Source organism: Setaria italica, chromosome IX, assembly GCF_000263155.2.
Source record: "Setaria italica strain Yugu1 chromosome IX, Setaria_italica_v2.0, whole genome shotgun sequence".
Classification (NCBI taxonomy): Eukaryota; Viridiplantae; Streptophyta; class Magnoliopsida; order Poales; family Poaceae; genus Setaria; species Setaria italica.
In genome coordinates this window covers 55,422,103-55,444,104 of record NC_028458.1, presented here as the reverse complement: position 1 = coordinate 55,444,104, position 22,002 = coordinate 55,422,103, and the positions used below count along the sequence as shown (strand labels likewise).

The 22,002-nt window shown below is 44.5% G+C and overlaps 3 protein-coding genes across 3 annotated transcripts in view; all 3 read right to left on the bottom strand.

Annotated features, from left to right (window-relative positions):
* Nucleotides 1–2,553: 2,553 nt before the first annotated feature.
* LOC101785789 (subtilisin-like protease SBT1.7) lies at nucleotides 2,554–5,030 on the bottom strand. The gene has a single exon (XM_004985533.3). It carries the CDS (start codon nucleotides 4,944–4,946, stop codon nucleotides 2,700–2,702), a length of 2,247 nt encoding a protein of 748 aa, XP_004985590.1. The 5' UTR covers nucleotides 4,947–5,030; the 3' UTR covers nucleotides 2,554–2,699.
* Nucleotides 5,031–15,521: 10,491 nt separating this feature from the next.
* On the bottom strand, nucleotides 15,522–16,512 carry LOC101784721 (protein PAM68, chloroplastic). Its single transcript, XM_004985530.4, has one exon. It carries the CDS (start codon nucleotides 16,408–16,410, stop codon nucleotides 15,784–15,786), a length of 627 nt encoding a protein of 208 aa, XP_004985587.1. The 5' UTR covers nucleotides 16,411–16,512; the 3' UTR covers nucleotides 15,522–15,783.
* A 698-nt stretch (nucleotides 16,513–17,210) lies between these two features.
* Nucleotides 17,211–22,002, bottom strand: part of LOC101782159 — a gene marked incomplete in the record, with an annotated part of 9,100 nt that continues 4,308 nt past the window's right edge. Inside the window, 9 exon segments of the mRNA XM_012842746.3 lie at nucleotides 17,211–17,955; nucleotides 18,037–18,117; nucleotides 18,913–19,046; nucleotides 19,339–19,486; nucleotides 19,597–19,869; nucleotides 19,988–20,197; nucleotides 20,277–20,392; nucleotides 20,990–21,088; nucleotides 21,753–21,968. Of these exon segments, the coding sequence (XP_012698200.2) occupies nucleotides 17,869–17,955; nucleotides 18,037–18,117; nucleotides 18,913–19,046; nucleotides 19,339–19,486; nucleotides 19,597–19,869; nucleotides 19,988–20,197; nucleotides 20,277–20,392; nucleotides 20,990–21,088; nucleotides 21,753–21,968 (1,364 nt within the window).

The window sequence follows — 22,002 nt, the reverse complement described above, 5'->3', positions numbered from 1 at the left end:
GCAGGCAAGCGACGCTGATGCCGCCGAAAGAGCGGCCAGCGCTTGCCAACCTGAGAAAAGCAGAGTCACGCAGCAGTATGCCAGTATCCCCCAGGTCTCGGCGCTCGGCACGGCGGGGGCGGCGCCAACTTCTCTTTTAGGTCGTCTTGCTGGCTGGGCCTGCGCTGAATCAGGCGGGAACGAGGGCTCGTTAAAAGCGTCGCCTTTTGTGCTTAGGATTTAGAGAGCCAAGGCAGCATCACGATGTCGCTCGCGCGTGCCATCCCATTCCTGCAATACCGAGTACCTACTACCGGATCCTTGTACGTATAATTGTATTCCATGTTTGCTCGAGAGCGTGTACGTGTGCAGCGCCGGCAGATCAACGAACACTGCGTGCTCTACGTGGGCTAGCACTGAAGATAAAATGATGGCGGTTGAGTTGCCTTCAACCCCACAGCAAAATCGATGCCATCCCTTCCCAACAAAATCGATGAGATTGTAAAAAATACTCAGAGGGCAGAGGGAAGCACCGTCATGCAAACTAGGGTTGATCGATGTATTAGTGTTGATTGAGGCGAGTAATAGCCTCTCATGTGGCATATGTAGGCACAAGATTACACCTTAACAATCTTGGAGAGCTGGTTAGGAGAGGAGAGATTTACAATAATTCTATCTACAACAACAGATATATCTCCCGACCTATCACAAGTCCAAGGTTGTTTAGATTACAAACTAACTCATGCCTAACATGTCATACACAAACACACATGTTAACAGAGATCACTGCGGAGACCATACATTTCTACCTCGCTCCACCACATCGTAGCTCGTAGCTCCTGATCAGACGATGCAGATGCTACGCCGGCCATTCATTCGTTAGAAAACGTCGTACTACGGGAGACGAGTCCTTTCGCCCAGAGTTGAACATGCACGGTGCACGGCGCTCCGCATGCGTGTGTGCGTGGGTTCACAATTCAGTGCGCCAGGGCATTTATCGGCGGGGCAGGTGACCGAATCGCTACGTCACCAATAGTCCAATGTAAACTCAATCTTTATCCGCGGCAAGTGAAGCGAGATGTTCAGTAGTGGGAAGCGCACCAGCTAGCTAGCACGATTGGCGGCGGGGAGCCCTAGCAGGGCACACGGCAGCTGCTGCCGCCTCGTACGCCACATGGATGGATTGGAAGGCAGGCAGATCCACCCGCTCGCTCGCTGCTCGCACTAGCCGCGTGCTGGTTGCAGGCCGCGCCGCTCCTAGTTTATTCATGGCGGTTGCGTCGGTGGCGGGCGGCGTCAACCTAACCCAAGCCACCGAGATGCTCCTACGGAGAGGAGAGAGGAGTAGGGTAGGAAGCAAGGGATTATTAACATAACATTGATTTCTCCTTCCTTGGATCTCTTGGTTCTTCTTTAAGCAACAGAGGCGCGGCGCGGGGGCGGACATTGATAGCCCGCGTCGGTTGCACTGTTCTTTAATTCTATTCGTGATCCGAGAGCCCTCGGCGTACGGAGTTACGGATCTGGATCTCGGAGGCGCTAGGCCGGGTTAGGGTTTACTACTGGGTTATTTCACATAGGTATGCAGGACTCCTTTTCCTTGCTCATACATACGTGCTGGATCGAGCTTCATGAAATTCAGCTCTTAGTTTAAGACATGGGATCTCATCTGATTAGTTATGTTCCGCAGTTTGCCACTAGACCTCTGGCCGTCAGCACAGATGGACCTCCGGATGACCCAATCAGTTGAATCAAAGCCTCTTTTGTTTCTTACGTGAGAACTAACACAAAGAAAGAAGCAGCAGTTCCATGGTCCAGTCTCGTACGTCGATTACATAGACTTGTTCCAAATCTAATTTTTATATCGACTATCTAATTGTTGTGACAACATAGACATTCTAAATGCAGAAGCACACCAGACATTTGAGCATCTCCTGCAACTCAGATGATGATTTGAGCTCTTTCACACCATAATGGCCATTTGGTCAAAGGAACAAGGAATCCGAGGAACAAGAACACAACCTTCGCCCAACATAACAAATTGTTCACCACGACAATCTCATTATCCTCTTCTGCAGGGGAACTAAAGATGGCTAAATGGGGGTCGCATGCCCCACTAATTTTAGATTCCGGTTGAATTTTGTTTTTATTTCAAGAACCTACAAACACCTATGTACTACCAATCACTCGCTCAAGTTCAGACCGGGAACAATAAGGTTCTATGATTCTTCCCAACGTCTCTCAACTCAATGATATTTGAAGAATGTAGTAGAGGTCCATTCCAGTGAGATCAGCTGCTCCAGCCTACCACCGTGAAACAAGGAATAGAACCTCGCCCCCCAAAAAAACAATACAGTGTCAATCTCCTTTTTTTTTTTCTCAGGGCCGGACCCAAAGATGGACCAATAGGGACACATGTCCCCCCTAATTCTAGATTCCAATCAATTTTGTCCTTACGGCCCATGTACTAGCAGGCCCACTCAACTTTTAGACCGAATTCGGTTCATGGATAGGTTCATTCACATGGGAGCTTCTAAGCTTCCCGCCCTAGGAATAAAAAAAACTCACATCATATCATTATCCTTCTTGAAACTCTATTAAATTTGAAATGTATTACAGTGAAGATATACGGAAATAGTGGAGATATATGAGTCGAGTTAATTAGCAAGTAAATCCAGCTTTACATCAGTCACAACTTACGGGCAACGTGTGCATTGGTATCAAGGGAAGGAGATGGAGATGGGGCTCCTGACGGTGTACGTGCCTGACACCCACCGGAGCGCGCCTTGCACCACCTTGCCACCGCCATTCCGCCTCGCCCACACGACCACCTTGAACCTCCGCTCCTGGTTTTCCTCGGAGAACTCCAACTCGCGTGGAACCACGCCGACGGTCACGTCGTCGTCAAACACGTCGACCGCCGCGTAGTACACCGACGGCACCTCCCCGACGTTCCTCACCGTGCGCTCGACCGTCACCGGCGTGCTCCGGTTCCACGCGTGCCGGAACGCGAGCGAGATCGACGGGTAATTCAGCATGCTCTCCGGGATCGCCGCGACGGCCGAGCAGTCGACGGGCCTACGCGCGATCACCGAGACGTTCTGGCTATTGTAGAGGCCGCAGAGGTAGCCGACGTAGTCGCTGGCGGCGATATCGTAGACGAGGCCGGGGTCCGCGGCCTTCTCCGGGTTGACATGGCCGGCACCGGTCGCGAACAAGTCCGCGGGCTCGCGTTGCTCGTCGAGGATCGGGTTGCCGGCACGGTCGGTGACGTCGGCGGTGGTCATGATCGCCGACTTGATCGCCGCCGGCGACCAGTCGGGGTGCTTGCTCTTGATGAACGCTGCGATGCCGCTGAGATGAGGCGCCGACATGGACGTGCCGGACTCGACGTTGAAGGTCGGTCCCGGGAGGGGAGACTCCGTCCGCGGACCTACCTGGAACGGCCACGCGGCGAGCACGTTCACGCCGGGGCCCGTGATGTCAGGCTTCAGGATGCCGGGGTTCTGGAGGCTAGGCCCGCGGGAGGAGAAGAAGGCGATCGACGGAGCAGGCGACGTGCCGAGTATTGTTCCCCCGGCGAGGATCTGCGCCGTGGGGTTCGCCGTGGAGCTGACGTAGGACTTGATGGCCGAGGCGGCGGCGTAGTCGACGTGCGACGCCGGGAGGACGTGCGCTGAAGCGAGCGTGCTGTAGCCTTGGGCGAATTTGTTCAGCAAGACCATGCCGGCGCCGCCGGCGCTCCGGACCACCGCGCCTTTCAAGATCCTCGAGATGTTGCGCCCCGGCCCGCTCCCAAACTCGCAGAGCACTATCTTGCCCGCGACGTCCAAGCCGTCGAGCGAGCCGTTGCCGCAGAGCTCGGCGTACGGCTTCCCGTTGGTGCCAGCGTAGACCAACGGGTGGGAGGTGGGGACCGAGACACGTGGCTGGTAGACCGACTCGCCGTCGAGGACGACGCCGTTACCCAGGCGGACCGTCGAGCGAATCGAGCGGTCCATCGTGCTCGCGGCGACGGTGAGCATCCATGGCGCCTCGTTCGTCACGGAGCTGGCGTTTGGGCCGGAGTTGCCAGCCGACATGGCTACGAAAACACCCTTCTCGATGGCGCCGAACGTCGCCATGGCGATGGCGTCACGGTAGAACGGCTTCGACACTCCACCAATGGACATGGAGATGATGTCGCAGCCGTCGCCCACGGCGGCGTCGACGCCGGCGAGTATGTCGGAGCTGAGGCAGTTCGTCTCGTTGCACACCTTGTACATGGAGACGTGCGCGCGGGGCGCCATCCCGGCGGCGACACCCGCGGCCTGACCGAGTGCCTGAGCGCCTGGCACGACGGCGCCCGCGGCCGTGCTCGCGGTGTGGGTGCCGTGCCCGGCGTCGTCGACCGGCTGCACCCGCAAGTCGTGGGACATGAAGGAGCGGGCGCCGATGAGCTTGTTATTGCACACGTGGCCTCCGGTGAAGTCGCAGCGCCCCTTCCACTTGCTCGGCGGCGGCGGCATGCCGTCGTCGCTGAAGGAGGGGTGTGTCGGGAAGACGCCGGTGTCGAGCATGCCGATGATGACCCCGGCGCCGCGCTCGGAGCCATGGTTGGCGATCTGGGCCTGGCGGGCGTCCAGCCCGAGGAAGAGCGGCGTGTGCGTCGTGTGCAGCTCGTACGTCTCTTCCGGGACGGCGCTCACGAAGCCGGCCGCCCCGGACAGCGCGGCGAGCTCCTCCGGCGTCAGCCGGGCAGCGAAGCCGTTGGCGACGTGGTGGTACGCGTGGACGAGGCGGCCGTCCTCGGGCAGGAACGACCTGTACCAGGCGTCCCTGTCGCCGGCGGAAGCGAGCGCCGCCTGGTTCTCCTTGGGCTGCACGTGGACGATGAACGTGGCGAGATCACCGCCGGCGACCTCGCCTACGGCCGCGAGGAGAAGGAATGGGATAAGCGAGAGCACGGAGAGCTTGGAGCCTCTCATTATTGCCGCTTAGCTAGCTGACCTTGCTTTGCGGTGATGCTGAGTCAGATTGCAGCTGCTTCCACTAATCTCCATTGATCAGATAGCTTGCTAGCAAGGTTGACTACGTCCACACACCACATGTATTAGAGTAGATAAATATACATACATGTTAGAATGCGTCATATAGACCAACTACCGATTACTCACTCTGCCCACAAAATGCTTGCTTACAATGTCAAACTTATTTAATAACATATTTTAAAGCACTTTGATATATGACAATTTTTAACAAATTTTAGCGATGCCGTAGCTGGGAGCTGTTGCCGTCGCAGGATGTAACTTGTAAGAAGGCTGCCACAGCAGACCGGTGTAGGCGAAAGTCTTCGAAAGGGCCTCCTTGGCTTATGGCGACGACCGACGACTTAGGGAGTGTTTGGCTCAGGGCATTAAATTTTAGTCCTGTCCCATTACAAGTTTAGATACTAATTAGAAGTATTAAACATAGTCTAATTACAAAACTAATTACACAGATGGAGACTAATTCGTGAGATGAATTTATTAAGTCTAATTAGTCCATGCTTTGATAATGTGGTGCTACAGTAACCATTTGCTAATGATGGATTAATTAGGCTTAATAGATTCGTCTTGCGAATTAGCCTAGGGTTCTGCAATTAGTTTTATAATTAGCTCATATTTAGTCCTCTTAATTAGCATCCGAACATCCGATGTGATAGGACTAAATTTTAGCCCCTGGTATTCAAACAACCCTTACCACCATTTTAGCCTGCGCATGATGGCATGATGAAACGACACCTCCCTCGTACTCTTCTGCCACCATTTCCCTATCGTGTCGCCCTTGTTGCCGAGGAGAGTGAGGGGCAGAATGGAGCCTCCCACCGCGGCCGCCGACAGGCGAACTCTGATGAGGCGGTCAGGTCGCCTTTTGTCTGCACCCACTCCTCAGCAAACGCCAATGGATGCCATCACCGTTGCCGGAGAAGTCATCCCGCCATCGCCGCTGGATGATCCGCGCCTAAACACTTGTATGAAAATTGAGTTGATTGTGCACCAATGTTTTGTCCAAGTTTTCCTTTATGTTTTGGGTCCACTTTCTCACGTGAAATTACTTTGTTGACGAATAGTTGTGCTGCAAAATCATCTTGAAACTTTGGAACAAACTTCCTTTAATCCTTTTATAACATTTCCACCAAAATTTCTCTTGGCAAATCTTTTTATAAACAATCATGGGAAATTAGGGAAAGTGTAACAACCCAAAATAGTTAATCATGTCATGGAACATACATGTGCATCATCTCTAGCATCATTGCATCTTTTGAGCCAAATTGCTTTACCATTGGACTTGAAATTAAATTAAAAACTTGCTTTTAGCATGTACCTTGTGAATGAACTTAGATTTCTACCATATAAAAGATAGCTTGATAAATTAGTACTTCTCCAAACATAAATTTAGGTAACTTCTCCTAGATTTTTAGTGACCATCTTGAGGCCAAACAGCTTACCTGAAAACCCCAAAATAATATTTCGGGAAGAATTTTCATTCCAAACCTGCAATAGCTATGATGCCAGCTATGTGCAAAATGGATCGCCCTTGATTTATACTATCTCCATGATTTATTTCATGATTTTTGGAGATCTCTAGGTGGTTCAATTTGAATTGCCATGTTTAATCAGTTCTGTGTGTTTCGTTTCAGCACTGAGCCTGTTCTTCCTAAATCCATCCAAAACTCTTAGAATAGCTATCATTGATGTTTTGTGCGTTGTTTTTGAAAAGCTTTGCGGAATTTCCGTAGGTTTTTGTGGAGTATCCGGAGATTTTTGCGGATTCTCCAAAGTTTTCTCTTTTCTGGGAGAGTTGCCGAAACTGTGCAACTTTTTCTGGAGTTTCCCGTAGTTAACTTTTTCTGGAGTTTTCCGGAACTAAAATTGTTCGGAATTTCCGCACCGATCGATTTTTCCTTCAAATCCTCCTAACGCCGTTCCTTCATCATGTGCTATCCGTTTTCTAGCCCATGTGCCCATTTTCCGTCGCTTGCATACCCGGACGCCGTCACCAGGCTGTCCGCCCCTCCCACAATACCTCCCATGCTTCCCCCTCTGGTTCTCTCTCTCCCTTACTCGTTCTTTTCCAAGAGCACCTGCCGCTCCACCTCCTTTGCTCGCCAGCACTGTCACTAGAGCAGGAGCTGGCCAGCGAGGTCTTGACTAGGCTAGGGACGAGCTCCCCCTCATCCACGTCGACTTCCCCTTTGCAAGAATCAAGCTGCAGGAAGCTGTTCTTCATTTTCTTATTCCTCAACTCCGGTGAAGCAAGTCCAAGCCCGATCTCCTCCATCGCTGCTCTACTCCAACTTTTGGCTCTCTGAATCGTCCTTCCCCATCCTTGGTGAGGTTCCCCTATGGTTTCCCCATCCTCTCTCCTTCATTGGAAGCTCCTCCATTTCCCCGTAAAAGCTTATCTCCATTGATGTTGCATGTCGTCCAAACCTACGTGCTTGTCATTTCTATGACCTAAAACTGAATCCCCATCACCTAAGGAAGCTCTAGGATCAAATCCCATTGCAATCGGTAGCCGGAATCAATGCCATTTTTGGGAACTTGACGAGTTATTTACGGTTCTACCATTCTAAGTAAAACGTGAATATATCATTGTTTTGTGTAGGATTTAAGTGTTATACCTTGTAGTAGATGCTTTGAATTGATTTACTAATATGATACAAATAGTTTACTTTCTTTTCCATGCATCTCATATATCTTTTGCATCTTTCATGCATTTATTAATTATGCATTATTGCATTCATGTAGAGATCGAAATGCCGGAGCAAGTTGTGGGTGAGCCCAAGCCGGAGCCTGTCATTGACGACGCTTCCTTTGAACCCCAAGGCAGGCACCTAAGCATTCCTTTAACCCTATTTTGGATCAATGATGTATATGTGTCTTGTATGTGCATGAGTTAATATTTATGTATATCTTGCTTAGCTCCTACTTGATGCATTATCCATCCTTGATTTGGAACCACTCTTTCTAGGCAAGTATGTTTGTTTAGGTGTCACGAATTTAATTTGCTTATCCATGCTTAGTTTTGGTAGAAGTCGAGAGCTGGCAAGGTCATCACCGCTCGCGAGTTATAGGATGCTTGATTAAATAATACTTGGTTAGCTAGGAATGGATTAAAATTGAGCAATTATAAATGATGAATCGAACTTGAGCAAGAATGGTAGGGTCATGTTGAGATTGGAGCTCACTTGGCTTAGCTTGCTTGAGTTGGTTAAGGTCTGGTCGTTATCGCTTTGATACTTGAGCATTGTTCTGTACAAACCATATGCTTAATATGGGCATGGCAAGCCAAGTAGCATAAGTCACACCTTGCCTTGACCAGATTCGGTGCAGGTGGGATGAGGTGTGATCGGCCTTGTCCAGTGCACCTATCCATTTTGACCGTTTGTTCGTAGCCGGGTGTGGGTATGTGAACGGTCGGGGGCATGAATCAACACTTATCCTCGGCTGAGGTTATGGTTGTTGGTCTTGCGTCTCGTGTGGGAAAATTTGTACACCCCTGCAGGGTTATGACCTATTGGTAAAAAGTTGTATACCCCTGCAAGGTTATGATCTATTGCAATAGCCGCGCTCCCGGTTAATGAGCACTTGTGACAGCCCTAGTAATTAAGCAACTAAATTAGGGAATCATCGAAGTGATTAAGAAACTAAATCTAAGAATCAACAAAGGAATTAAGGAATAAGTGAGAGCTAACTCTAAGATGCTAAGAGTTAAGAACCCAAAAACATCTTAGATTTTTGGCTAGATGTTAAAAACTTCTCCTATTGAGAATAACTTTTGAGGCTGATAAAAACCAACTTCACATAAGAACTTAATTTTGGCCAATATAAAAGTGGTAGAACTTTTCAAGTTGAACACCTTCCACTCACAGCACTTCTTTTGATTTTGAGCAGAGGATGTTCCCAAATCGAGTAGACGATCGGCCAAATTTCAAATCCGAGTCCAAAATAGCTTTGACCGACGTTCCACCAAAGATCCTACCATCCTATCCCCAACTTTATCGAGCTTTTCCTTGTTGATCTTTATAAAAGTCATAGCACATACCTTGTTCCCGAACCTTCACTTTTGGAAATTAAACCGCGTAATTTGAACTTGGTGTGAGAATGCGCGTTAAACCCGACACCTTCATCACGACACGCATCATGAGCACCATCATGCATAATTAAGCATCATAAACATCTTTTTGTGCATAGTTGGCTGTCATAAGCATCATTTGTGCATAAATGAATGTTTTGGCCATGCATTTTTAAGTGCCCAGAAATTCATCTTTTATTGATGAAAAATCAAATTTGTGAATGAACCCCAATTTCTTCCATACAACTGTGCCCCCTAATATTTTTTTCAAATACTAGACACCATTTAGTGTTTCAAAATATTTTTACCAAATTTTTCAGAGATGTTCGATTGGGTTAAAAATTCATTGAAAATTCAATTTTAGCTCTTTTGTTTTGATTATTTTGTCCAAACCATAAAATATTTTGAGCTGATTCTTGTTGCATTAGATTTTTTATGATTTTATCTTTCCAACGAGTATTTTTGAAGAATTTTTGGACACCGATAGCTAGATCGTTTAAGGGGTCAAAGTTGGCACATTTTATTTCTTCGTGGGCCCACGCGTCAGCACTTCTTCTCCTTCCTCACGTCACCGTACGAACGCCGTTGGCCTGGAGGGGCTGCTCCACCTGGCCGGCGCCCATGGGTACTCCCCTTCCCTCCAATCCTTGCACCCGGGGGTAAGTCACCACGCCATCCTCCTCCTATATAAAGCCCCCAACCCTCCCCTCCTCCCATCCTCCATGAGCAGTGCCCCAACCTCCAAATCCCCATTCTTGGCTGACCAAATTCATCGCCATTGTTGAGTCTCCGATCGATTCCTTGCATCTAGAGCATCCTCTCGACGTCGCGCTTTCGTTTTGCTACTTCTCGGCCGTCCTCCCTCGCTGGGCGACTCTCTCCACGGCGAGCCCCCATTTGCCCTCACCTGTTGCCGTGAAAACTCTTGGGCCCCTTCTGCACCGCTAGTTCCTCATCGCTGCGCTGCGGGTAAGAAACCCCCTGGCCTCCCTGCTCGACCCCGCTGCTCCCCAAGCCGTGGCTCGCCTTTCCCCCGCCGACCCCCAGGGCCATGGACGGCAAGTTTGAACCATGTGCCTATTTCTGTACTTTTGTGCGTGGGAGATCTGTGTGGGGAAGAAGAAGAAAGTGTAGGGGGTTATGGGAAAGTTTTCAGGCACTTTTGCGCAATTAACCCGTAGATCCAGGGGCTAGATTGCAATATTATCTCGGTTTTCTTTATTTTCTAGATCTAAAAAGGCTGCAAATTTAGAAATTCATAGTAAATTGTATAAAACTCGTAAAATAGCAAATGGAGATGTTTTGGAATCCTTGTGAGAATAACTATGCAGCAGTTATATAATATGATATATGTTAGTAGAAAGTTTCTGATGTTTTTATTTATCCTTAGAAAGTGCTTTTAAAAATCCTTTTAAGTTGGTTGGATGCATATTTTGAGTTATAGAAGTCCAAAGATTGTTATTCCAGTTGTGTTAGTCTTTTGATGACACTCTCTAGCTAAGAAAAATATTAAACATGCTAGTGGTGTGCTATTTTTATCATGTTTTGATTTAATAGGCAATTTTAGCTTGTTTTGCTTGTCATTTTTATATCTAAAGTTGTGGTGATCAAATTTCTGTGAAATGTTTATGGTAGGCTGTAAATGATGCTCTTGTACTTTGGTAAAAATTTCATATTTATTGGTGCATGTATGACTGAGTTGTTGATTTAACTTGTTTAATGCTTGTTATGTGATTTATAAATATTAGGAGTGTCTAAAAATAGAAACTATGGTTCCACTACCTTTTGTATGTGGTTGTTCTACCATAATAACATATTATATGGCTTTGTATTTATAGAAAATGATGGTCTTTAGAATTATCTTGCTTTTACATGTTTTCCTGCATTAGCAATTTGTCTTTTTTGTAGCAATTAAATTATACAACTTGAGCATGTAATTTTTGTACAGTAGCCATGTTTTGATAGCATATACCACTCATAAAAATCTCAGCCCCAAACTAGTTGTTCTAATATGGCACTAAAAATAATATATATACATGTCATTCTATTGAAGTTAATAACAAATAGGCATATTCCTAAGCCATGAGATGCTACTTTAATTACACCAACCTTGTGAAATGTTGTTGAGCTATATGGATGTTGTTTGAGCCCTTGAATGATATGTATGAAATCTCTGTTGAGAGAAACACGTGAAAACCAACATTATGCTACCTTCTGAAATTGGCTGCATGTGTACTTTTGTGGTGCCATGTTTTCATAATGCAAATGATGTTTTCTGTAAATGTGGTAAATACAAAAGTTGTAGGTAACTTCATAATATATCTTGTGTTAAAGTTTCGTGACCATACGCGTGATGGTTTAGGAGCTATAGGTTTTACAAGTTCATTGTCAGGTTTTGCGTGCTCTATGTATAGGTCTGAATGATTGTGTTGTTTGACTTAGATAAGCTTTGAATCATATCTTGGAGATAATATAACAAGTGTAGGGTTTTGCATGATATTTCCAAATTATTAAAGATCACCCCTTTTGGTTGTCTAAATCTCCAGTTATGAGCTTGTGAAGTGGAATGACAGAATTTGTCCTAATCTGGACAGAGATGTCTTCTTTGTGATGTTTGACCTGGTTAAGTTCGGATTTAGCTTGTGGTGTTTATAACAAAGTTGTGCATAGTTTTTTAAGATTTCTAAAAAGTTTAGAACCCCTTGTTGTGAAAACTAGAACTCAATTTATTGCTGTCTAAAGTTGCATATTAGATTCAACACATATTTTGGATAAAATTGTTGCTTTGTGTGTTTAAGGCTAAATAACTATTGAATCACCTAAAGATGATAAGAATAAAGTTGTATATAACTTAATAAGATTTGTATAAAGTTAAGGATCATGCTTGTTGGATGATTAGAACTCCACTTATACATTTCTGAAGTTCATGTTAGTTTTCTATCCTTATCGGTATAGACCTGAGATATTGGCATATTTGATCATGTTAAGCTATGAATTAGCTTTTGGAATGAATAATAAAGTTTTAGATAATTTTATTAACTTTACATAAAGTCTAGGGTCGCCTTTGTTGGATGCTTATATCTCTAGTTATAGCTAAAACAAGTGACTACTGTACTGCTGTCTAGATTCCGTGTATGTGCTTAAGTTATTAGCTTTAACTTGATGTTGCCTTGTGTGCTGGCTAGTTATCTCATATCACTATTAGAGTTAACTTGATCTACCTGAGGATCTTATAAATGTGTTATAATGTTAGTCAAGTACTTAACTAATAAATGGTCATGTATGCATATTGCTGCAAAGTAACCTTGCTGCATAGCTTGCTAGAACCTTAGTGATGTTGGTGTGTGACTTGCTTGTGTATGAGTGGTTTAAAAATAAATGTAATATACTTTTATCACCTGCACTTATGAATGCCATGTTGATAAGCACCATCACCCTAGTTCTTGTATGATGCTATGCTTAATTAGCTCTTGATTGTTAATTGCTTGCAATAGCTTGACTTGAGTTAACTAGTGTGCCATGCTTGTTAGGCTTACTATCTCTATGGTAGACTTGAGTGATAGTTAAATAACTTTATCTCTAAGTGCTTATGTCTTGTGGTGTAACCTTGTGCTTGTCCTGGATGCTTTTGTGTAATGCATCTCATTTTACTGTTCTTCGTATTCATGCTCTTGCATCTTGCATCTCATCTAGATATGCTAGATAAACCACGTGAAGGACGTGATGATGGAACCGAACCCGAGGATGGTATATGGTGGACCTATCCCGAAGATGGAAGGACTAAGCAAGTGCCGAGATGGGAGATGCTCGCCAAGCGAGTGTCGTCTAACAAACACTAAACTAGTGTGGATTCCAGGCAAGCTCCAGAGCATATCCTGATTTTCTAAACTTTTGCAATGAATTATGTTTATTATGATTGTGCATTTAAGTTACTAGGCGTTGTCTGAAACCTTAGATGCATGAACTTAGTACCCTTTTGATCTGAACACTAGCATGCTAAGTCATGTAGATGCAATGCTTAATAGGACACGGTAAAAGTCGAGTGATTTCCTGTCACTCGCGAGTTATAGGAGTTGTTTGTTTACTTATGTTACAACCATAAGGACGACGGGTGGGGTAGGGTCTTGTGAACTGTTTTAGTGGTCGGTGGATTGCCCCATCTGTCTAAATGAAAATGGACTAAGGTCGAAACGTGTCGGCGTTCGTGATCAAGTGTTTGAAAGTACTAATCTCATACCTAGTATGGGATGGGGAAGCCTAGTACCTGATTGAACTGGGGCGTGGCTTATACTCCTGCTGTCCCTGGAACGAGGTTCCCATGGTGCATCATGTGGGTGCAAGTGCGGTCACAATACGGCAAGTGGTCGGAACTGTGGAGCATTGCATGCCAAGGGAAGTTTGGCCCTAACACGTGCCTGAGGATCGATGGGGATGGCTGACAAGTCAAGCGACTCTTCATGGTGCGCGGATGTCGTGGGATTAGATTCTCCATGCATGGTTAATAAATTCGAATCGATTCCTCTGCCCCTCACAGTTTGGGACTATTTGATCGCTATTCCGCACTGAGTAAAGATGGAACATGATGATGATGTAAATCTTGATGCTTGTATTTTAATTGTTTGGAAACTATGTTTTCTTAGCATAAGTTGCTAATTTAGATTGGTTAATGAGCTTAGAACCTGATCTAAAATATTGAAAGTAAGGACCAACTTTAGTCGCTTTTGGTAAAAACAAATCTACTGCCAAAAAGCCTTGCATGTCTAGGAGTCGGTAGAGTAGTTACCACCTGACGGGTAAGCCTTGTTGAGTATTAGTATACTCAGCCTTGCTTGTGGCTATCTTTTTCAAGTTTGCTGTTATTTTGGGTGCTAGTCTTACTTGGCCTACCCAGCTCCCTCCGGGTTGGACGGGCAAGTGGGATCCCCCCTTGGATGGCGAGGATAGGGGTCATTGATGTCATGATCGGCTTCGTCATGATATCATGTATCGACGTTTAGCTTCCGCATATTTTACTTCTTCGTTGTTTGAAACCTTGCAAATTTTGTTTGAATTTCGAAAACTCTGATGTAATAAGTTGTTGAACTATGTTAATGTGATGGGAATGTTGTAATCTCTGTAACCACTCACCTTCGTGTGAGCAATGCTTCTTGATCCTGAGTATGTGGTTTATCGGATGAAATCCGACGGACGACTAAGTTGACTTGTTAAGGTGCATGATCACGTGTTAGGCGACTTAAGTGCACTTTAGCTAGGTTAATTTAGACGGTTCCGCCACAGCACGCTCTTGTACTTTGACTTTAACGTAGAGTTATCGAATGGAGTTCATGAAAGATTGAGCTCATGTTCATGACCACCTTTACTTTTTACTTATTACAATTACTTGATGCTTGACTGTGAGATCATAGAACGCCATGTCTTTTGCTTATTATAACTTTATCAAATTTAGATACTTTTATGCAAATTAATTACCTATGTCATTCCTTACTACTTAACCAAATACATTCTCCTTGAGAGTCGGCCAAGTATATACCCATATTTTGGATAAGACCTGTTGAGTACCTTTTTGTACTAACGGTGCCGCCATTAAGTTGTTGCAGGTGATTTGCAGCCGGATATCGTCTTTGGGTACTTCTTCCCCGCGGACGGAGGTCCGAGGAAGAAGTAAATGGCCATGACTATGAGAATGGCACTATTGGCATATAGTGTCAACCTTCTTATTTTGTGTTGTATCGTATGAGCGCGATGAATTAACTTTCCACTGCAAAACTCTATGAACTTGTTATGAATGAGAACTTAAACTTCTTTAATGTGATGGACTATGTATAGTTATACTTATGTTGTGATGATGTTCAACTAGTTGTGCTTGTGAGGTGTGTTTAAATCCTGGACATTGCTCATGACACAGGATTAAGTTGATATGACTTAATTAAATGGGTTTAATTTGGAGGTTCCTCGCAGAAAGTTTATCTCAGATAACATTTGAGGACGGGGGATGTGCAGTGTTAATCGATGCCCATGCATCTTTCCACAAACAGCATCAGTCCACATGTCGCCGAATCATCCTCAAGCAACCGTGCTGCTAGCGTGCACTTTGTTTTCGTTCCCAGCTACGGCATGGGAATTGAAACGTTTAGCAATCTTTGTTTTTGTTTGGAAGGTGCAGGCTTGCATCCTATTTCGCCATACTTATTCCGGTCCTGAACTCTGAGAAACCAGACATGTGGTATTCGTCCGTAGTAAATTGATGTCTTTTTCTTGGACTCTCATCCGCCTGGACTAATGTTGTAAATTGACTTGCTGCTCCCCTTAATCCTCACTACTGACAGCTTGCTCGGGATGAATTGGCTGCTGATTGCAGATGGACAATGCGCCGCGCCACCGAGCCAAGCCTACTTTCCAACTCCCAAGTTCAAAGAATCGATTGAAGTGGCGCACTAATCTCATATTCACAACAGGTCAACAGGCGTGAACTGGTCCCTTGTAGCATAGCATAATCGACGCAATGAAACATATCAGACCCATTGGAGCTATAAGCTGTTGACGTGTATAACCCACCAAGAAGGAATACGTACTACGTAGCCTCAAAGATAAACGCTATTAGAACACTCTACGTCTACTGCAAGAAATCCAAGAATGGCCATGACAAGTAAAATACGTAGCAAATAAGATACGAGTGGAATTACTGGCCTCGATTGATTAGCTAGCCTATCCACGCGAGCGGCCCCGGAGCGAGTCCCAGAAGACGGGCCAGTTGCGGCGCGCCTCGTTCCAGCCGAGCAGGGAGCCCTCCCTGGCGGGGTCCCAGCTGGCCGACACGATGCCGTAGCTGACCCCGAGCAGCGCGGCGCCGAAGAAGACGAAGGAGACGCCGAAGGGGATCCACGTCGGCACGTCCACCTTCCGCACCGCCTTGAGGTAGTAGAACAACGGGAAGAAGCCCACGCCCAGCGCCAGCGGCGCGCCCACCGACACCCCCACGCGCCGCATCATCCGGTTCGTCACCACCTCCGGGATTGCCACGTCGCGCTCGTCGTCGTCGTCACCCTCGTCCTCGCCTTCGCCGTCGGCGTCTGCCTTCTGCGGCAGCTGCTTCCTGTTGCCCCGCCGCCGGCTCTTCCCCGGCCGGCCGAGGGTGATGATTTTGGGCTCCGCGGTGGCCGCGTCCTCCTCGCTCCGGTAGTTCTTGTTCCTGCGGGCTCGGAGCGGCCAAGCGCCGCGGCTCGGAGCGGCTGGGTGGGAGTGGGAGCGGAGCCCGAAGGCGATGGGAGTGGAGCTGCAGGTGAGGAGGGCGGCGTGGGCGCGCGGAGGGGAGAGCGGGAGCGGCAGCTCCATGGCGAGAGCCCCGTTTCGAGCCAAATCACTTGCTGCAGGGAGGGAGGGAGCATCTTATCTCTAACAGGCGAATGGGACAGCAGGCGCGTCAGTGCGAGGCATAGAGACCTCAGTTCCTCAAGGAACAAGAAGTGCCGTTCAATTCAGGCTTTCGAAACGGAAGGAAGTTTATGTTCAAATTTCTCGTCTTACGCAGAAGATGGCGAATCAAGCGTCAACCGACTTTAGACTTCATAAGATTATCAATGTTTTGTTTTCTGTTTGGAACTTAGTATCAGATTAGTTGCGTCTAAGGGTCTGTTTGGCAACAACGTGTTAAAGTTTAACACCCATCATATCGGATGTTTGGATGCTAATTATGAGTATTAAACATAGATTAATTACAAAACTAATTGCACAAATGGAGTATAATTCGCGAGACAAATCTATTAAACCTAATTAGTCCATATTTTGACAATGTGATGCTACAGTAACCGTTTGCTAATGATGGATTAATTAGGCTTAATAGATTCGTCTCGCGAATTAGCACATGGTTCTGCAATTAGTTTTATAATTAGCTCATGTTTAGTTCTTCTAATTAGCATCCGAACGTCCGATGTGACACTGTTAAAGTTTAACACCTCGTATCCAAACACCCAAACACCCCTAAGACCCTTAGTTTGTGTTATCATCTCGTACGAGTAACCACCAAAAGGCCTCATGACCTGTTGTTACATTCCAAATGAATGATCGCTGGGAGAACGGCGAAACATGAAAAACAGCAGCAGCTCTACTGTCAGAATCAGTCAGAGGCACCAACATGCAACAGTATTTGATGAGGATTTTGTTATTCATCGCCTATAACCATATCACAATCTCATGGGGTCACTATGTTGACTCATGCTTTACAGATTTCTCGGAACACAATACCTGCCCCAGAGTTAGTACCGTATTCCAAATGGTGTTTCTATTCCAAACATTTCTCAACGAGTGAATACAGCTCACACCACATCTTCATTCCATCTCCTCCCATTAGAAACCTTCCGACAGCAAAACAAAGGCTCCTATACCAGACTCCACATTGTAAGCACAAAATTCTATACATGGTTGGTGCATAATGAAGAGCTTTAGACAGATTCAGCTAGACTTGTTCGATGGCAGTGCGAATGCCCCCACCCACTTGATCGGCAGTGAAATCTTATTGGCAGATGGAAGGGTCAGAGGCTCAGTAACTATACCCAAGGTTAAAGGAAAATAAGAGACAAGGATAATCAGCTCTCTTTCTGCCCAAGTATGCTCAGATGACTGCTCATTAAGGGCTCGACAAAAGCTTACGGATCAATGCAACTGTTGAATACTCTATCCCCCCGCTCAAAACGAATTTGCTACTCTATTTCTAATCTTCACGACCACTGGGAAAAATCTATATATCTGAGGGCATGTTAACCACTGCACAGCTCCCCAGAAGCTGAAGCATAACTAACTCGCAGCCTCAAAGAAAAGCACTTGCGGTTGCAAATGACCCTTTTCACACATCACAAGAACATCACCCCAACTACCAATAACCTGCACAAACGACATACAAGGTCATACTAAGCAAGAGTAGAAAAAGCAGACGTGGATGTTCATTTTAGGTTATCTGGTTACCTTAACAGTCTGGTCATCATACATGACCCACCTTCCATCCTTGAAAGCGAAACAATGATAATGCTGGCCATAGTAACAAACCTGCAGGTGTCAAGAGCAATAAGATATACATCTGATACTGTTTGGATTGACAGATTTCTAAACAACAGATTCAGGTAAAGACTAGGTAGTCTAGTGAAAACTCATGCTATTTACTTAAAGATATAACAACCTTACTGTAAATCTGTAATTTGGAGAAAAGAGAACAAATCTATATCTATTTGATTATCCAGCTGATAGGTATAGAGCTACAAAACAGAAACAAAACTAAAATTTACACCAATTGTTTTTGGAACTTGAAGCGCCATGTTACTGAAGCAGTTGCCAACCAGAAGTAATAAACATGTCATCGCGATTATGAAGGGTAATAGTAGGACAATCACGTTGATGTTATGGGTTTTAGAACAGCTGAACGTAATTTGCTACTACACCTGCATCTAACTGCTACGCATAATATGCTGCTGTTGACAATCACGTTGTAGTCTAGTTGTCACTTTTCACCTTAAATATATTCAACCGGCTTTGCAAATACACACACACACAACTGCTTACATATCCTATCAGCGTACAGTTCAAAAAACAAACAAAAAGATGCCCTAGCGGGAGATAGCATCCTATTTCTCAAGCTGGAGTTATTTTGGTAGCTCCCCACCTCCCAGCATAATAAAAGGATTGCAGAAGAAAGCGAGCATATTTTTGCTCATACAAGTAATGCTCGACATGCATAACAGAACAATATAAATTACAAGTTCAAGAAAACAACTATTAACAAATGTACAAAACCATCCATATATTCAGAATGAGATAGAACAAAATAAAGGGTCTTCATGGCCATACCACTGACACCAGAGTGTGCTTGCTTCCTTGATCTATACCATGGAAGAAGATGCTAATGTCTATCTCAGTTGAAATACCAGCCAAAGTTGCAGATATGTCATCCACACTCTCTTTGTTGTTCTGCCATCCCAAAACTAAAATGAAAGTTCAAAAGGTAAGTAGAGGCATGCCAATAAATGATCTCACCAGACATAGAGCATGAAGTGTTCAAGTGCAGGCATAACATGCCAGAAGCAGGCAAGAATTGCAGTTGCGCATTTAAGGATGGTCAACTAAGAGAATACAGCAATCTATTAACAAAACATAAAACAATCCAAAGAGAATACTGCAAGGTCAAATATTTGCCAAACAACTGCTTGACTGGACATGGAACTCCAAAGTAAAAAATAATTGCAGCCTGAAACATCCCAAGAGCAAAATGCTTACCAACTGTAAAAACGTGCGGGCGACTAGAAAGAATATGGTGTTTATGATTCAATTTTCCACAGCCGCCAACATCTTGATCACAAGCTAGCTGGTCATTCATTTCGACAATCTTCAAAAGTTCATCAAATGAATAATCTGGACACATCATCTGAAGAAGAAGGAATAGCTAGGAATCAGTAACTATCCTGACTGCAACATATAAACCATAGATTACCCTTAGAGAAAAAAAGAGGGCACAATCAAAGCAAGAAAACTAACCTTTGCAGTTCGGAGCGAACTAGCATTGATATTGTGGAAAAATGAGGTATATTTGAGGCGCCTAGACTCAAATTTACAATTGTGACAGTTCATCCGTTCATATATGTCCATTCCAAAAAGATTATGTGCTATGCAAGAAATATTTGCACAATCCCATGATCCAACACAATTCTTCTCATGAGATTTACCATGAGAGACAGTACGAGAAGTGTACGACTTATGCAAACACTCAAAGATTACCCCCAGTACCTCAGATGCATCGTTCATTTGCCCCTGCGATGAGCATAAATTGATTAGGGTCAATGAACATGGAGATCGCAAGAATATAATGATAAAATGCTGAAGGATTGTGTGTAAAGCATTTGAACTATCAAGGGAGGACGCCATTTACCTCCTGAAAGAATTTGCTGTTCGGGTAGGATTTACTCAAAGCGATCCTCAATGAAGTAGGCGCAACTGCTTCTCCTTGACCCTTGGAAGCTTTGCTCAAGTCACTGAAGATATCATATAATGCACAGACAGCACAAGGATCTTCAACATGCTTGTGCAGTAATGATGTTTTAACGAACTCGTACCGAAAACGCCTTATATGCCATAATGACTGCATACAGAAGAACATTACTGTCAACAAGCACGGTTACTTGATCCTGAAGAAAAGCACATTACAAGTCTATGCTTACCTGAATAATCACATTCAAGAAACAATTGTATTCACCAGCAGCATTTTTAAGGCCAGCCCCACACACTTCTGCCCCATTTGAAGCACTTATTGTACCAGCAGGACAAGTATCATAACCTTAAATGATATAACTTAAGTGAGAATGATGGATATTGCAGAAGACGAAAATTATCACCATTAACATATGATACTAAGAGAACAATCATCGTAACATCACATCATCATTCCTATATAATGATCGCTCCGCATAAGAAAATAGCTATTTAAATCCATTTGCATCCTCAACTAGCATATCATCTCCAGCATAAGAAAATAGTTATTTAAATCCCTCTGCATCCTCAACTAGCATATCATCTTAAAGTACATAAAGTTGGTGAAGCAACACAACAATAAAATACATACTCTTCCAAGAACTACTCTAATCAAGCTTAGATCCTAATGTCGGAAACCTGAGGTAACTATATAAATACTGCGGATTAGTATTATAATCGTAAAATTATTCTTCAACAGGGCAACAGGACATTGATATGGAAACACACAGCATCAATAAGTTATTAGACCACTATGCATTTAACAACAGGAAAACATGTTTCATGCGCGCTATAAAAGCAGAATATTTGTAGATTGTATAAGTGTTGAATACAGATGTTCTTGTGAGCCTAAGATTTGAGCATATTCGTAGAGAATGGAAGCAGCAATGAAAAGAAAAGGTACCAAGGCTTTGGCGCACAGCTTCATTGAGATCTTCCTGAAACCTTTTATCAAAATCATCCTCAATGCAGACATCTTCTGATGGTATTCCATCACTGCCAACTGGATGTGAATACAGAAGTTTGGATAAAAAAGAAATTAAAATATATGCAGCATTAATTCCATTTATCTGATAATTTACAAGACATGATGTCAAGGAATTAGGACCTAAAGAAAAATTAGAACAAATATGTAAAAATGGCCATAGTATACAAGATACCTAGAGGTTGCTTTCGTCAAGTAACACAAATGCTTAAAGCAAGAACAAGAATACTACGGAACTAAAAGCAAAAATACAATACAATTGATGGTTTGATGTATTTCAATGATTTATAAGTTTTTAGCTCTATACTCAGGCATTCCAAGATGCATTAAACTTATTTGTTATCAATCTGATTGATTTCTATTATTCATGGAATGGGTTTGTATCATACGAAACCCAAAAAAACTTTTTTTTTACAATAAAAGGCAAGTCCAGAAGGAAACGGAACCAGGAATGTTGTGGTACTTGTAAAATTCGATACCATACAGGTTAGAAGGAACCACTGCATATTATTACTATACATGCCACTATATGCTAATTTAATGTGTCAAGCTTAGCAGAGTCTATAGGAAGCTTCAACCACTATATCCCGTACTGAAAAATAATAGTGCAAATAATTTTATATGGATAGAGTGATAGACTTAAGGATATACAAAAATAGCATGGATATACAAAAATAGCTACCTTTCTCAAAATTTGACTTCTCTGTTCCTGCAGCGTGCCCTTTATTAACAAACAGTCGATCATCTGAAGGCAACACATGCAGCTGATTCTGTTTTCCATCATGATAGTTGTGATTTGCATAGGGAGCTATTTTACTTCTACTGCTCCATCTAGGAGCTGCCGTACCAAATTGTGGACCACATGCCCTATCATCATCATAAACAGCACCAGGCACACCTGCAACAATAAACAGATATTAAATGTTAAATTG

What these genes read in the sequence shown, in the direction of transcription:
- LOC101784721 (XM_004985530.4), bottom strand. Translation starts at nt 16,410, where the DNA reads ATGGAGCTGCCGCTCCCGCTCTCCCCTCCGCGCGCCCACGCCGCCCTC.
- LOC101785789 (XM_004985533.3), bottom strand. Translation starts at nt 4,946, where the DNA reads ATGAGAGGCTCCAAGCTCTCCGTGCTCTCGCTTATCCCATTCCTTCTC.